At 55.2% G+C, this 16,959-nt stretch overlaps 1 protein-coding gene across 1 annotated transcript; it reads left to right on the forward strand.

The window, feature by feature from the left end:
- Positions 1–84: 84 nt before the first annotated feature.
- On the forward strand, positions 85–13,460 carry PRPF31 (pre-mRNA processing factor 31). The gene is made up of 14 exons (XM_033127507.1): positions 85–220; positions 2,532–2,716; positions 2,815–2,875; positions 4,905–4,988; positions 5,598–5,695; positions 6,645–6,751; positions 7,552–7,721; positions 9,294–9,451; positions 10,056–10,145; positions 11,669–11,796; positions 11,894–11,966; positions 12,556–12,684; positions 12,780–12,878; positions 13,027–13,460. Exons 2-14 carry the CDS (start codon positions 2,540–2,542, stop codon positions 13,150–13,152), a joined length of 1,500 nt encoding a protein of 499 aa, XP_032983398.1. The 5' UTR covers positions 85–220; positions 2,532–2,539; the 3' UTR covers positions 13,153–13,460.
- The last annotated feature ends 3,499 nt before the right edge of the window (positions 13,461–16,959 follow it).

A 16,959-nucleotide genomic window follows, 5' to 3' on the forward strand; every position in this document is an offset into this window, starting at 1 on the left:
CAGTTGAGTCCCCTCTCCCCGCTCCTGCTCACCCCTTCTCCGTATAGCGGCAGGTGCTAATAAAGTTGTTGTTCCAAAGGCGGTCCGGAATAACCTGGAGCGGAGGCCAATCTGGGCGCAGCTTTGCCTCAACAGCGTCTCGAGGGTGCGACGTCATCAGTGAGCGTCGACCTGTGTTGGAAGCTGATTTACTAGAAACCGTCGTGCAAGGAGGGAAGTGGTGAGTGTGATGGAGACGAGGGGAGGGCGGGAGGTTGGATTCCTGTGTCTGGGGGGATGGACTGTGTGCAAGGACAAAGGCAGGCCTTACTAGACTGATGACCCAAAGGTCTCATGTGCTTTTGCAGTTTGAGGCCTCTGGGGATAAGGCAAGAGCAATAATGTTCTCTGCCCTCTTAGAACATTTTGCTTGGGGAGACAGGCTTAGTCAAGTAATTACTTAAATAATCACAAGAGCGTGAAGCGCCGTAGGGTACCCACAGGGCGTGCGGGTGTGTCACCAAGAGTGGGGTGCGTGGATCAGGGAGCTGGTATATAAGATAAGAACTGAAGGCTGAGGAGGCGCTGAGCCACCAAAAAGTGAGGGGAGTAGGTTGGTAGGCTAAGGAAATGTGAGCAGGACTCGGGGGCGAAGGGGATAGTGGCAGAGGTTGGCTGGAATGAAGCGAGGTCATTGTACCTCCTCTGTGCCAGGTGGTGTGCTGGGCACGCAGGCTAGGGAACAGTGAATAAAACGGGCACAGTCCCCGTTCTCACAGAAAGTTTGGCTTAGTGGGGAAGATGGGCATTAAAACAAACTGTTAGAAATTTGGAGAATCTTAAGTGTTGCGGCCATCTCAGAGGCTCATAGATATATAATAGGATCTAGTTTGACAGTCAGAGAAGATCTGCAGTGCAAGAAATAATGTTTATGCCCCCGCCTGAGGAATGAAAAAATAATATATTCAGAGACCTGGAGAAAGGAGACCATAATGTGGTGGTATAAGGAATAAATAAAGTTGTTCATTCATTTACCAAGTATTTCTTGAGTGCTTAGTATGTGCTAGACATTTTGCTAGACAGTGGGGATATAGCAGTGAGCAGACAGATACGGTCCCTGGGTCTGCTTACAGTTTGGTGGGGGAACAGAAAAGAGGACATGAAGACACTTGAGTCATATATGGGGAGAGGGCTATGTTCTTTAAAGAAAGGAAGAGTTCCTCTTAGAGAAAGTGAGTAAGGGGAGTTTTAGAGAAAGGCATATGTGAGGTGATAAAGGGCGTTTACAAGGAAAAACTGTCTTATAAAGAGCAGTGGGTATAAAGGGGACATTGTGTCTTAGGGAGAGAGGAGGATATGAGGGGAGACTGAGCTCATAGTGCCGGACACCCAGGGCCAAACCTGTCCTGCAATCTCCTGTTTGGTCTAGCCCGTGCCGCGGTGGTTTGTTCGGTTTGTTCTTAATTTAAATTACCCATTTAAATAATAAAAAGAAACTTCAAACTGGGAGATTCCACGAAAAGATTCTGAATTTCTTACTCCTCTTGAAAAAATATTAGAAAACCTGGCAACATGGAACCCACATTCCCACTGGCAAGGCTTGTCTAGAGCTGAGCACGACCTCGCCTGTAGGAGAGAATAAGAGGGCTCTTATTCTTTATAGTAAGAGGGAATAGAAAAGGCTGAGAGGGAGACGGAGTCACAAGCAGCAATCCTCTGATTCTCCAGGCTCCACTCCTGATTGCCCAGCCCTCAGCCTGCCTCACTCACCTTTTCATCCATTTAGCCTATGAGCATTGAAGTTTGCGGCCTCTGTTTTTATACGTTAGAGGGGGATGATGTGGAAGGGGAGGGAATGAAGAAGGGGATTTGATTTGTGCAGAAGGGAGAGGGACAGAAAGAAGAAAATAATGCTTATTAAAAAACTAAAAGGGAGGACAGAGTGATGGGAATTGTACTTTGTAGAGGAAGCACTTTCCTCTTTGTGGGACTCACAGAAAACACTGAGATGTTTACAGCCCTTGGCGTAGTTGAGACTGCTCATGGCCAGAGGTGATCAGCCTGGGGACTCGAGACATATTAGGTCGCTCTGGTTGCCCTGATGGCTCAGGAGATCAGTAGTTTAGGAAATCTGGCACCCATTTGGGGCCCTAAAATTGGGGGTGGGGGCAGGCTCTGTTACAGGGAAAACAAATGAGAGGTTGCATCTAATCAAGGGGCGATGTATCTTTTAAGCCTTAGCGAGTGGTGGCATGCGGGGTGTGCTGTGTCTTGTCCAGTGACATGAGCTGGACAAGTGAGAGGGTAGTTGGTATGAGTTATGGCTGGACTTCATCTAGGTTCTGGGAGGTTTGTTCAGGGATTAATTCAGGAGGTGTTTATCGAGCATCTACTATGTGCCAGGCACAATTAGGAAGCTGCAGAACAACAAATGAAAACAGCTGTCCTTGGGGAGCTTGCGTGCTAGTGGGTCGATGAGGAGAGCCCAGGGCCTTTTGCAGGGGAAGCCCCTCCCAGCAATGAGGGGGAACCCTGCTTCCCCTCCCCCATAGGCCTCAGGATGTCTCTGGCAGACGAGCTCCTGGCTGACCTTGAGGAGGCGGCCGAAGAGGAGGAAGGAGGAAGCTATGGGGAAGAAGAAGAGGAGCCAGCGATTGAGGACGTGCAGGAGGAGACGCAGCTGGACCTTTCCGGAGATTCGGTTAAGAGCATCGCCAAGCTGTGGGACAGCAAGATGGTGAGTGGGCAGTAAACGGGAGCTCCCGAGAGGGCGGGCTGGGCAGTGGCTCTTCTTGAACAGTCCTGGGTGGTGACTGTCCTCTCCGGCCCCAACAGTTTGCTGAGATCATGATGAAGATTGAGGAGTATATCAGCAAGCAAGCCAAAGCTTCAGAAGGTACCTTCTCCCCGCCCACTCGCCCTCACTTACCCCACCTGCTCTCCAGCCAGTGCCTGGGCTCTTTAAGATGCTAGTGACTCCGTCTCCCTCTCAGCCTTTTCTGGTGCCGTCTTCTCTTCCATCCCAACCCAGTTCCCTTCTCCCCTAAAAAGATGTTACATTACAGCTGACACTCCATAGCTCTTGCTCTGTGCTCATCTAGGACTTTTCACTAGGTTTCCCAGACTTAAGTGTGTCACATGACCAGTTACAGGCGTTTTGCCATCTATAAACCACTCATCTTACCTACTTCACATTTTCTCTAAATCAGTGTACTTTTTCCCTTAAGTTTATCTCAGGAGGAAAGTTATCGCTACTGTAAATAGGAAACTGGTATCGTTTGGTAAATAAGAAGGAACCATAAACTCACACGATTATTAAAGCATCACTTAAAACCTCCTCTCACTGCCAACTTTGGGGAGCGCTGGGTTATCACTTGACTATTCAGACCAGCTCTCAGAGGGTGATTCTGTTACACCCCCATTCTTCTTGTCAGGGTGGGGCTCTCATGGAATTTGGTGGCAGCAGGAAGCTACAGAAGGTTGTCGGGCACCGGGGTGGTACAGTCAGAGCAGAGTTTTGGGGAGACGCACTCTTTTCTTTCTTTCTTGAACATTTTTGAGGTACTCTGGGGCTGGGCGGAGCAGACAGGCCAGGTCCCAGACAGTTATTGGTGGGCGGTGCCCGATGGGAGGGGTGGAGCTGGGGATACTGGAGGTGCAAGAGTGGCCTGCTGACCCTGCCTCGGGTCAGGGACGAACTGATACGTGGATTGGATGTTGAAGCACGAATGTGCACAGCACGCCAACGGTGGGGCACATGTGCCCAGGGAAAGAGAGCTGTGTGTTCAGAGCCTCAGATATGGGGGAGGCTGAAGAAGGTTCCAGATCCTGTGGGGTTTCCGATGCCAGGCTGGGAACTTCTTGATCCAGAGAGCCGTGGGGAGCCATAAAAATGACATTTCTTATGTCGGGACAGGCTCAGGGATTAAGTCAGACCCCATCACACCCGGTGTCTGGTGGGAAGGTGGACACGAAACATCTCCAAAGCAGGTGGTAATCATGCCTAATGGATGTGGCAGGGGTGCTGTGAGAGCAGAGGGGACATCTGACCCTCCCGAGAGGCGAGAGGCGAGGGGAAGCTTCTTCGGCGCCTTCTGAGTCTTAAGGACGTGGAGGCATTTGAGCGTCAGGGTTGAGAACACGGGCTCTGGAGTCAGATATCAGGACTGCCATCTGCTGGCTCTGTGACATCAGGCCGTGTCTCTCTGTTTCTTAATTTAACACCTGCCTCCCTGGATGATGTGCATAAAATAAGTTAGAACAATGTCAGCCACTGTGACTATGGCTCTTGGTAATACTATCATTGTCACCATTATTAATATCATTGGCGATTATTAAAGCCCAAAGAGAGTTTTCCAGAAGCAGATATTAGGAAGGGACATACCAGAGAGAGGGAACAGCATGTGCAGAGGCCCAGAGGAGTGAAGCAGCCCTGAGTGTCAGGGCACTGTCATCCGTCTCTTATGGCTGGAATGTGATAACAGGGTGGTGAGGAGGGCATGGGGCTGGAAGGTGAGGCCAGAGCAGCGAGTCGGTGGTGGGTTGATGTCCGTGGGGCGACTCCAGGTACCATTTTGGGCATGGAAGGGCTCAGCGTACAGCCACAGGAAACAGACACAGTCCTTCTCCTTGCAAGGCCTTGGACGTCAGCCTGGGGAGTTTGGCCGTTAGCCCCAGGGACGTGGGAGTGGGTGCGCCCTGGAAGCGGGTGCAGGCCTGCGCTCCCTCCTGGGAGGGTTTAGTTCTAGGGTGAGATGGGGTCAAGTCTAGACTGGCCTGGAGGGAGAGATGGGAGGTTTGCAGACACACGTACCCTCCCTCAGTTGACCCTTCGGCCAGCCATAGTGGCAGTCTCCCTCAGCCGAGGGGCCCAGGAGTGGTGGCTGCTGGGGAGCATAGCCCACCAGGCTGTTTTTCACCCTCAGTGATGGGACCAGTGGAGGCGGCCCCTGAATACCGGGTCATTGTGGATGCCAACAACCTGACCGTGGAGATCGAGAACGAGCTGAGTGAGTAAGGGAGGGGCAAGCAGAGATGACCCTGCCTGGTGTCCCCGAGGGAGGCACAGGCAGCATTCCTGGCGACCTTTTCCCCTGGCCTTCCTCAGGGTCCTGCCCTCAAACCCCTTCTATTAGCCTGAGTCCAGGTTCAGCTGCTCTGACAGTGGCTTAAATAACAAGGAAGTGCATTTTCCTCTCCTGTGAAAGTCCCGGTGAGCAGTCCAGGCTGGTGCCCTGATGTAAAAGCCTCTGGGGCCCACTCTCTTTGCATCTTGTTAGTCAGCCACCTGTTTCATGGTACAAGGTGACTGCCCACCTCCAGCCATCACCTCCACATCCCCACCAGCAAAATGGGGGAGAGAAGAGGACGGCACAATTTTCTTTTTTAAGGGGGTGACCTGGAAGTTGCACATATCACTTGTAGATCAGAACTAACTCCTGCGGACGCATCCAGCAGGGAGGGAGCCAGGAAATGCAGCCTTTGCGCTGGGTGTCCGTGTGCCCAGCTAGGGCTCAGGGGTGTGGTTACTAAGGGAAGAAGGGGAACTGGATGTGGGGGACAGCCAGCAGAGTCTGCCTGTCCCCTCATCAGATTCCTCCCATCTTTGTCCACCTCAGACATCATCCATAAGTTCATCCGGGATAAGTACTCAAAGCGGTTCCCCGAACTGGAGTCACTGGTCCCCAACGCGCTGGATTACATCCGTACGGTCAAGGTGAGTGAGGGGAGGGGTGCTCAGGGAGAACAGGCTCCTCGACCCCCCAGTATGAAGGGGAGGCAGAGTCCCACTCTTGACCCCCGGCCTAGGGCAGAGGCTCCCCTCGCTCAGCTTTTGGCCTGAGATGGATGGGACCAAGGAGCAGGTGAATGAACTAGATGCGTGATGGTGAAGGTCCCAGCTGCCTGCCTTGCCGTCTCAGGTGTGGAGGTAATGGAGAGGGGTGACCGATGGCCTAGCTGCTGCCAGCTGCCCAGCATGGGGGGTACGATGCCTGGAAAGGATGTTCTCACGGCTCCTTCCCCAGGTAGAGGGGTGGAGCTGGCAGAGGCCCAGAAAGAAGGGAGGGAGCTGAGGGGTGCCCCACTGCCCGCCAGCACTTGTCCAGCTGTGGTTGGGATCTGAAGGCTGATGAAGGGGCAGAGATTCAGGGGAAGAAGTGTTAAGTGCCAGGACCCCGAGACAGTTACAAGCCCTGGCGGGTTCAGGGAATGAAAAATTAGAAGTGGTGAGGCGAAGCTGAAGAGGTCAGAGCACATCTGACCCCTAAGCCTGGGAGGGTCAGGTGCAAGTGAAGGCAGGGATACCAGCAAGGAAACTCCCGTGTGCGTCCAGCAGGTAAGGGCAGCAGCTGGGGACGTCCATGCAGGAGGAGATGGGGTCGGATTTACGCTCTGAGTCAACCGGGCAGCAGGCCTGTTAGGCAGCGCTTGTCCCTGGGTGGCCAGTTGTTCCGGTCGTTTCTCGATCAGCCAGCGCAGGGCAGATGGTGCTTCTGCTTTGAGCAGTGACATTCTCAGAGCTGGTAGGGGCAGGAGAATCGCCCTACGTACAAGACCCCAGTTTGCCCAGTGTCCCCAGAAGAGACCCTGGCGGGTGCAGAAACAAGAAAAGGTCTAGAGCCCGCCTGAGTGTGCATGCCCCCCCTGTGGCCTTCTCACCACAGGAGCTGGGTAATAGCCTGGACAAGTGCAAGAACAATGAGAACCTGCAGCAGATCCTGACAAACGCCACCATCATGGTCGTCAGTGTGACTGCCTCCACCACGCAGGGGTACGTACTGTACCAAGCAGGGAGAAAGACTGCAGCCTGCCTCAGCCCCAGCTAACAGCAGGCGATGATCTTGTGGTCCCAGTGGCACAGTTGTTAGTCTCATGAGGACAGTTAATTTCAATTCCACACGTGTTTAATGAGTGGCTCCGGCAAACCAGGCTCCGTGCTGGGCTCTGGGGTCCCCTGTCAGTGAGGAGCCAGCCTCCCCCTGCAGGAGCCTGGAGTCTTGGGGGTTGAGGCAGAGGGTGAGCCCATAATCAGAAGTGACAGCAGGGACTTTGTTTGGGCTCCCTCATCGGCGTCTGTGCCATGCCTCAGAGAAGGAAGGCACGGTCTTGAAACCCCTGAGCAGAGTCCTGTGGGATGGAGACCTCCTGCAGGCTGTCATCTTGTTCACCGAACAGATGTTGCCAGAGTGCCGAGCACTGTGCTGAGGACAGGGTTACAGAACTCAGCAAAGCAGAGGTGGCCCCGTCCTCGGCGCTCCTGTCTGGGAGAACGAAGGTGCACGCACAGGTCAAAGGCCGGAGGGCAAATGCTGGGTGCAGAGGGGAGGTGCCTACCAGAGTGGGTCTGATGGCTTTCTGGAGGAGGTGAGGACGCGGCCTCAGGCAGGCAGCAAGCACTCCAGGGGGAGAACAAGCAAGCCCCTAGCTTGCCACTGCTGAGGGGCAGTTGTCCTGAAGCTGCACACGTGCGTGTGTGAACACACAGCGGGAGGACGGGGCTCCCACACCAGTCAGGCAGGGGAGCCAGGAGAGGCCGGCCCTTCCCAGCCACATGTTCTCTCCACCTCGCAGACAGCAGCTGTCAGAGGAGGAGCTGGAGCGGCTGGAGGAGGCCTGTGACATGGCACTGGAGCTGAGTGCCTGCAAGCACCGCATCTACGAGTACGTGGAGTCACGCATGTCCTTCATCGCACCCAACCTGTCCATCATCGTTGGGGCATCCACAGCCGCCAAGATCATGGGTGAGCCAGGCCGGGCACGGGCCTCAGTGTTCTCCACAAGAGGGGGTGCTGGTCCTGGCCATGTGTTGGGACTGAGGGCAGGTCCCCTCCTCCTTGGGAGCTCTCTCAGTCTCAGAGCGCTCGGCCCTCGGGCTCCTGGCCCCTTCAACCGAGAAACACCTGCTGGGGAGTTTGGTACAGCAGCTGTTAGTTAGCTCAGGCTGTCACAAAGACTGCAGACGGCGGCTTCAACAACCCAGACTTACTGTCCCTAGTCCCGGAGGCTGGAAGGCTGAGATCAAGGCGTCGGCCGGGCAGGTTTCTCCTGAGGCCTCTGTCCTTGGCGTGCAGATGGCCATCTTGTCCCTGCGTCCTCACGTGGTCGTCCCTCTATGTGTGTCTGTGTCCTAACTCCTCTTCTGAGGACACCAGTCAGATGGGACTGGGCCCATCCTATGATGTGTCACCTTATCACGTGTTTAAAGGCTCCATCTCCAGATAGGGTCCTATTCTGAGGCACTGGGGGGTGAGGTCTCCAACACAGAAAATTTGGGGTTCCGGAGGCAGGTGTGTGCAGTCACAGGGTAGAAGGAAGCAGTGGTTTCAGGGCAGGCAAACTCGAGTGTGGGTCCTGCTTCCCCGTCATTGACCTCACATCCTTGGGCAGGTGGCCACATGTGCCTCAGTTTCCCCAGTGGTGTGCTAGGTTCCTACAGTTGCTGTAACAAGTGGCCACAAATCAAGCGGCTTGAACAGCACGGTTTATTATCTCCTGGTTCTGGATGTCAGGAGTCCTCTGCAGGCCTCGCTGGGCTAAGGTCAGGGTGTGGGTACAGCCGTGTTCCTTTCTGGAGGGTCAGGGAGGAACCCTTTCCCTGTGTTTTCCAGCTTCTCGCGTCCCTTGCCTCGTGGCCCCTTCATCCATCTTCAGTCTCCTCTGTCGTACCTCTCACTCTGCTACAGCCTTTCTCTTCCAGTTTCATAAGGACGCTGTGGTTACATTGAGCCTGAATCCTCCAGGATATTCGCCCATCTTGAGGTCATTAGTTTAGTTGTGTCTGCCAAGTTTCTCTGGCCCGAAAAGGCACCAGAGTGCAGGTTCTAGGTATTGCAATGAGCGTCTGTGGGGGTCCTCCTTCTGCTCCTGCACAGGTTACCACACTTGTGCTGGAGGCTTGTTTTAAGGATTCATTTGGTTGATGAGACAGTTTCCCTAATCCTTAAAAACACCCAGCACTGGCCTGGCTCACAGACCCCATCAGAGGTAGGAGTATTTCCTGACAGCCCACTTCCCCTTCCTGCACCTGCGGAGCAGATGAGCTCGTGGGGACGCCCAGTGCTGCACACCGAGGCCCTGTGGTCCATCTCTGCGGTCGGGTTCCTGTTGGGCCATTTGCTTGCTGTGCACGCTCAGAAAAGTTGCTTGACCTCTCTGAGCCTCCTCCAACTCCCCTCTCAAATGCGACAGGCCCTCCCTGGCAGGGCCACCATGGGATCCAACCAGACACTCACGTAAAGGCATGCACACGGTGAGCCCCCAGGCAAATGCCCCTGCCTCTTCTGACCCCTCTCCCACCCTCTCTCCTGCTGCAGGGGTGGCCGGCGGCCTGACCAACCTCTCCAAGATGCCCGCCTGCAACATCATGTTACTGGGCGCCCAGCGCAAGACGCTGTCTGGCTTCTCGTCCACCTCCGTGCTGCCCCACACCGGCTACATCTACCACAGCGACATCGTGCAGTCCCTGCCCCCGGTGAGCCTCAGCAGGTCCCCATCAGTCACAGCTGATAACAGTGCTCAGGAACCTGGGGGACAGGGTCGCACGGGTCTAAGAACAAGTTGACCGACACCCTGTAACCCGAAGAACTCACCCTACATCGCAGTTACGTCTGGCCAAGGCAACACCCCTTAGAGCCAGGCTAATTCTTCACTCCACACAGCTGCTGCTAACTAGTATTTTTATTATTAAGTGACACTTGTGGCTCCGGGTTTTACATGTACCATCTTGCTGTTTTCCAAAACACAGGCCACGTCCCTTTCGTGGCGCATAACATGGTTTTTAGTGACATACTGCATGTTTTCTATTTTAGTCATAACAAACTATCTTTTTGGTATTTGATAATCTATCTGTAGCAATTCCATTAAGTTGTCTGTTGTCTGTGCAAACGGGGTTAAGTTCTTTAAAAGTAGGAAACATCGATGATAGTTTGTCACCATCACACATATTACAGTGACACATGGCATAAGGTTGAAATGCTGACAGGCAGAAATTGAGCCCGTGGTGGCTCAAGCTTTGGGAATTCAGTGATCTCCTTGATTCCTTGCTTTAACTCAGCCTCCCTTTTCCACTCTTCCAGGATCTCCGGCGGAAAGCGGCCCGGCTCGTGGCTGCCAAGTGCACGCTGGCAGCTCGTGTGGACAGTTTCCACGAGAGCACAGAGGGGAAGGTGAGGGTGTCTGTGCATGAGGATCTGTGGTCTGCCAGGGGGCTCACGGCACATGAGCCCCATCCTGGCAGGGCACGTGGGCGTGTCCGTCTGTGGTCCCCCTCCCCCCGGTGTATCATTTCCTGTTGGTGCTGCTCTAACAAAGGACCACGAACGCAATGGCTTAAAGCAACATGGGTTTATGATCACTCAGTCGCATAGGCCAGAATCCAAAGTGGGCCTCTCTGTCAGCAGAGTCCATTCCTACTGGAGACTCAAGGAGAGGGTCCATCCCGGGCCTTTTCCAGCTTCTAAGGGCCACCTGCATCCCTTGCCTCAGGGCCCCTCCCTCGTCTTCAGAGCCAGCAGCACAGTGTTTCCCGCCTCTGCCTCTATCCTCACATACTCCTCCTTTAAGGGCCTGGGATGACCTTGGGCCCACACTGGTAGGTAGTCTATTACTGCCCTCATCTCAAGATCCTTAACCAGACACACCTGCAAAGTCCCTTCTGTTAGGTGACATGTTCACAGTAACCAGAGATTCGGACGTGGACATCTTGGGGGCGGGGGGGACATTATTTTACCTGCTGTACTGGGCTCTGTCCCCTCTGCCAGCACTGCTGTCATGCAGTAATTACTCAGGAGACCTGTGTTCCGTGGCAGACTTGCTCTGTGAGAGGAGAGACATTTCCTCTCTGTGTACTGTAGTCCAAGCACCCCGCCTGGCAGTGTTCAGGGCTTCGATCTCTCTCACCACTGGCCTAGAGGCTGGGGATTCAGGGTGAACGGCACAGACAAACCCTGCCTCTGTGGTGGTGATATTCTGGTTGGGGGGCAGGAGCAGGTAAAGCTGTGGTGTGTCCAGTGGTGCTAAGTAAATGCTAAGAAGAGAAATAAAGGGCATTGGGTGACAAGGGAGGCTGGCCTCAAGGAGGGCTTCTCTAGGAGGGGAGGGTTTCACGTAGACCTGAGTAAAGGTAGCAAACGAGTCACCTGGATACTGGGAGAAGGGGGAGTGGGCAGCGCAAAGGCCCTGAGGCTGGAGCTCAGTGAGCCTGGGAGGGGCTGGCGGGAAGGGCAGACCATGGGCCCTGGTGCCTGATGGGGAGCTCGGCTTCAGCGGAGGTGCTGCGGAGGGGCTGATTTGGGGTCTTTCTTGAAGAAGAGCCTCATGGTATTTGCGGGGTGAAACTGGAGTGTAGGCTGACCGACTCCCGGGCGTCCCCACTTGTGGAGGAGGTGGGCCGGGCAGGAGTTCTGTGTTTGAGAGGCTGATCATATCCGGGTGTCAAGGCAGCAGCTGTTTGTGGGTGCCACCTTCAGAGGAGTCCAGGAGTCACAGGGTCGTGGGTGGAGCTTAACCCTGGAGAGCCAACAGCTGCCGAGAGCCTCGAGATCCTCGAGGCCAGGTACAGGGTGGGCCCGAGGGCAGGCACTGCGAAGGAGGGACGTTCCGCAGATGGATGGGCCGAGGGACAGGGGAGGCCCGACTCAGCCGCACAGAGCAGCTGCAGCAGCCCCCCCACCCCCCCGCACTCCCCCAGGTTGGCTACGAACTCAAGGATGAGATTGAGCGCAAGTTCGACAAGTGGCAGGAGCCCCCGCCTGTGAAGCAGGTGAAGCCACTGCCTGCGCCCCTCGATGGGCAGCGCAAGAAGCGAGGTGGCCGCAGGTGGGGCCCTGGGGACCTGCGGGTGTGGCGGGCCGGGCGGGCAGGAAGGGAGGTGGCTTGCACTGACCCACCTGACTTCCGGTTGCCCCTGTCCCAGGTACCGCAAGATGAAGGAGCGGCTGGGGCTGACCGAGATCCGGAAGCAGGCCAACCGCATGAGCTTTGGGGAGGTCAGACCCCTAATGCCCATCACTGTGGGATCCCAGGGTCCCCTCCCCTCCTAGCCCTGCCCCCTGCCGCATTCTTCCCTCCCCATCCTGTGGCCCTGCCCCCCTCAGACCCAGGCACCACCCCAGCATCCTCCCTATTTACTGGGCTGGGCTAGTGTCCTCCCCTCCCCATCCATCCAGCCCCAAAGGGATCTACACGACCCTCAGCGCCAGGCCCTCGCCCGGGGCTTCCTTACCCAGGCACTGCAGGCCTGCCCAGCGCGACCTTCCCCGGCCCTGCCTGACATGCCTTTCCCCACACCTCGCCCCTACCATTCTCATTATTCGAGCACCCCCCTGGTCCCACAAGAACCAACTCAGACGCCGTTTCATCAGTGAAATCTGTTCCAGTTCTTGATATCACACACACACAACGCCTCTCACCTGTCAGCTGGGGGAGCAGTAACCCCCTTGTGGGCCCCCACTGTCACCCAGGGCCTCAGCAAAGCTCACTGCACTTGGGGCCCAGGAGGTGCCTGAACAGGTGCCTACAGGACTGGGTGAGCTAAAAAGGGGGTGACTGACTCCAGAATGCCTTCCCCTCCCCCAGATTGAAGAGGATGCCTACCAGGAGGACCTGGGCTTCAGTCTGGGCCACCTGGGCAAGTCGGGCAGCGGGCGCGTGCGGCAGACACAGGTGAACGAGGCCACCAAAGCCAGGATCTCCAAGACACTGCAGGTATGGCCAGGTCTGGGTGGGTTGGGGTGAGGTGGACAAGCGTGGAACAGCCCTGTCACAGCTGGGACTTCCCCTTCCCTCCCCTCCCCCCACAGCGGACCCTGCAGAAGCAGAGTGTAGTATACGGCGGGAAGTCTACCATCCGAGACCGCTCCTCAGGGACTGCCTCCAGCGTGGCCTTCACCCCGCTCCAGGTACCTGCCCGGCCTGCCTGCTAGGGTCAGGAAAGCCCCTTCCCCTCCTGGGCTTCTACTGCTTTGCCTGTTCACACGGGGGGAGGGGTGTTGTCAGGGGCCAGATCGTCTCCCCATCCCCGTCGTCTTGTCTCCCTTCCCTGCCCAGGGCCTGGAGATTGTGAACCCACAAGCAGCCGAGAAGAAGGTGGCCGAGGCCAATCAGAAATATTTCTCCAGCATGGCTGAGTTCCTTAAGGTCAAGGGCGAGAAGAGTGGCATCATGTCCACCTGAGGGGCAGTGCCCTAGGTGGCTGCCCGCTGAAGGGACACAGAGGCCCCGCGAATCTGAAGGGGTCGGGGTCAGGGCTGGGAGGTTCCTGCAGGGAAAGCTGCGCCGCCACTGGCAGGCGCCCAGACTGTTCAGGGAGGTACGGAGGGAGGCCCAGACCCCAGCACCAAGACTGCTGCCCCATTCCAGGGGGACAGAGCCAGTCTTCACCACACCTCATCTTTGTTTTAACTGGGAGAGGAGATACTGTTGGGAAAACTGCAATTAAAAGCACATTTCCAGGCTCTGTCCCTGGAAGTGACTGTCAGACACCTGGATGCCTGGAGGAGTCAACTGCCGGGTGTGGCGACAGCATGGGTTCCACAGGAAGGCGGGGGGACTCCAGGGCCCATCCCTTCCTTGTCAGGGTGTCCCAGGAAGAGGAACACCCTCTCCATCTCCAGACCCCTCAGGGAACATCAGTCATTTGACACCCAAGTGATGTGTCTGCTGAGAGCCCCGGTTTTCAAGGCAGGCCGACCTGGGTGGTCATGAGCAAGTGGCTTCCACACTCACCACAAGATTCCTGGGGGTGCTGAGCGCTGGGCCGCTAACTGCACTGTTGTTATTTCCATCCAGTGTTTGCTGGGTGCTTCCCCGCGCTGTGCCAAGCCCGACTCAGGTATAGCTCACTCACTGCTATAAATGCTCCTGCCAAATACACGAGAGGAGCCCCCAGTCTGTCTTGGGAAGTGGGTCCAGACAAGGCCTCCACTTTGGCTCAAAGGTGCAGGGTGAGGGGGTACGTGGAATACACAGGTGGGGAAAAGGCAGTCTGGCCGGGGAAGGGCTTAGGCCGTCCAGGCGCATGGCCCGAGACCTCGGTTACCCTGCAAGGGCCAACTCAGGGAGAGTGCTGCCCCCAGCCCCATCTGCCCTGTGACCCGATCTGGGCTTCACAGTGACACCAAGGAGAAGGCCTGGGTCCCTTACCCTTCCCAGTCACTGTGGGGCAGGAAGAAACGTGCCTCTCCCCTCACGGTTCTTTCTGCTGGTCTAATAATCAAGTAGACATGAGACATAGTAACAAGAACCAAACTTAACACGTTATCTCTGATCATCTTTTACCATGGGCATGGCCCCTAATTCAATTTCCTCTAGATAGGGGAGGGAGAGAAGTTTCTCTCGAGTCTCGATTGATAGCACTGAGGCACAAACTGGGGTAGCTTGTTCTGAACCCCACATTACACAGGAGGTAGGTGCACAGGCGGAAACCAGCCCTGCAGGAAGGTGATGCTGCCTGTCTGCCTATCCCACTCTCCAGCGCAGCCTTCTCCCTGCGTCTGGTCAGATCTCCTTTTTTCTGTTCCTCTGTGGGCTGCCCCTGTCCCCACTCAGGGCCCCATGTGTGTGCCTGGACCCCAGCCCCTCCTTCAGCCCAGGGCTCTGTCTCTGGACCTCAGGAGCCCTCTAAATCTGTCTCCAGTAGGTCGGAGAGTCTGGACAGCTGGGAGCTTCTTCTAATGGCCAAATTACCTCAGGTCACATGACTGTTTCTTCAGGTTTATTCCTGAGTCTAGGTCAGCCCTGTGTAAAAGTGACAGCCTTTACTGACCTCTGCTTAGGGGTCTGCCAGGGAAGGGCCCTCTGAGCACAGTTCTTCAGCATCCCCATCTCCTCTGGCCAGAGCGAATCTCATGGAGGTGGGGGGACCTCAGGAAAGAATCTCACCTGGCCCTGCCATCCTGTGTACATTTATAACCAAGATCCTTGAAATTTAATATGCTTCAGAATTATCTGGAAGGCTTGTTAGAACGGGCTGTTGGTCCCAGAGCTTCTGATTCCATTGGTCTATGGGGGGGGGGGGGCTCAAAACTGCATCTTGGGTGATGTTTATGCTGCTGGTCCGGGGACCACACTCAGAACCATCACTCTAGAAAATCCTATGTATCAGATTAGCTGCATGTTGGAATCATCTCAGGAGTTTTAAAAATTACTGCTATTTGGTTCCCATCCCCAGAAATAGTGATTTCATTGGTCTAAGTGTCTGGATTTTTTTTAAAAAAGCCACCCAGATGATTCTAATGTGCAGCCAAGTTTGAGAACCAGTGCTCTTGATTCTTACTACTCAAAGTGTGAACTGTGGACCCTCCGGTCACCTGGGAACTTGTGAGAAAGGCAGAATATGGGACTTCCTGGATCAGAATTTGCATTTTCACCAACCCCCCAAGTGTTTCTAGAAAGTGAGAGGCACTGTCCTGTCCAGTGTCCATCCTTTGAATAGCAAAGCTCTAGATCAATAACTCTCAAGCTCTAATGAGCACAGGGAAGTTTGTAAAAGTACAGATCTCTATGTTTCCTTCCCAGGTTTATGTGGGCCTAAGAACATTGAACTTTTACAAGCATTTTCCCCTCCTTTGCCACATGCGATTCCTATCAGTTCGCACTTACATCCCCCTTGGATTTATCTGACTTTCCTCCACGTAGAGGAGATGGACAATGCTTCGAGGTTCATGGCTCAAGTTTCATAAAAGCACCAGTGCTTAGCAAGTCAACCACAAGTCATTCCTTGCATTCATTCATTCATTCATTCAGCAAAGGGTCACTCTGCTTCCTGGGGATGCAAATCCGGAGGGAGAAACTCAAATAATTATGAAAAAGATGGCAGACATGCAAAAGTCAGTCCTTATGAACAGGGCTCACAGCACTCTGCACGGGAGGTGAGGAGGGAAGGCCCCCATTCTCCGCGACCCCCCCCCCCCCCCGCGAAGACCATGGAGCTGAGATCTGAAAGACTAGGCATTAGGAGGTAACCGTGGGAAGGTAAGCGTAATCTCATCTGTACCTTCTGCAGCATCCTTAGGACACCGAGGAAATGGAGATGCAAAACAAAAACTCCATGCCTCCGTGGCGCTTCCCAATTAATTCAGCTATGCGTGGTGCCAGTGACTTGGGGCACTGTCTCCCGCGTCTTTCCCGCCTTCCTTTAGCAAGGACTGAGTCTCAGAGATCTGCCAAACACAGGTACTTGGAGAAAGACGATGCAGCTGAGCGACAGGGACCTGGCCGGCACTCTAGGGATTCAGAGGGATGCGCCAGTTCCCAAGCCAGCCTACTACGCCCTGTTTCACACGTTTTAGGAGTATACTGCCCATTCGCTACGCTATTGGACAAACGGGGATAAGTGATGACAGTGAGGGCCAACAAGGGGAAGGGGTGGACCCTCTTGCCCAGCTCCTACCCCGTGGCCAGGCCAGGCCTAGGAGCTATTTTGATTGGCAGATGACTTCAGCTCAGCCCCCACTTCGAAGGCGCCTGTCTTGTCTCCCATTAGGTACGCGGTCTTTAACGCCCACTCTCCATGCTTTCCTCACCTACTTCCAGGACTAACCAATGGCTTCAGGGAAGAATAGTCCCCCACAACCAATTAAAAACAGCTATAAACTTGACGGACGACTTCCCTCCCCTGATCAGACTAACTCCTCCCCGCGGCCAATTGGCTTAAGAGAGGGAGGCGGGTACAACCAATCAGCACGACACAGGCCTGTTGATTGACGCAAGGGCCCTCGCGCTGGCATGTTGTGCCTTGAGGCGGGAGGAGGAGGCGGAACGGAGAAGTAAACCTGAACCAATCCCAGCAACCTGCGCGGGAGGCCAATCGAACGCCGCGCCTTGGAACAGCTGTCCAATCAGTGAAAGGGGGCCGGCCGCATCCCTGCCAAGGACCAATAGGGCGCGCCCGAGGGGCAAGAGCGACGTGCGGCAGGAGCAATGATAGGCCTATATTTAGGGCTCGGGGGCGGGTCGGCGCCAGAGACGAGAAGAGAGGAG

Source organism: Rhinolophus ferrumequinum, chromosome 15, assembly GCF_004115265.2.
Source record: "Rhinolophus ferrumequinum isolate MPI-CBG mRhiFer1 chromosome 15, mRhiFer1_v1.p, whole genome shotgun sequence".
Classification (NCBI taxonomy): Eukaryota; Metazoa; Chordata; class Mammalia; order Chiroptera; family Rhinolophidae; genus Rhinolophus; species Rhinolophus ferrumequinum.

Bases quoted from the DNA above. Each gene is read 5' to 3' on its own strand.
- PRPF31 (XM_033127507.1), top strand. From the start codon at position 2,540: ATGTCTCTGGCAGACGAGCTCCTGGCTGACCTTGAGGAGGCGGCCGAA. The intron at 4,989-5,597 runs GTGAGTAAGGGA...TGTCCACCTCAG, and splicing joins GGAGATCGAGAACGAGCTGA to ACATCATCCATAAGTTCATC. The intron at 12,685-12,779 runs GTATGGCCAGGT...CTCCCCCCACAG, and splicing joins GGATCTCCAAGACACTGCAG to CGGACCCTGCAGAAGCAGAG.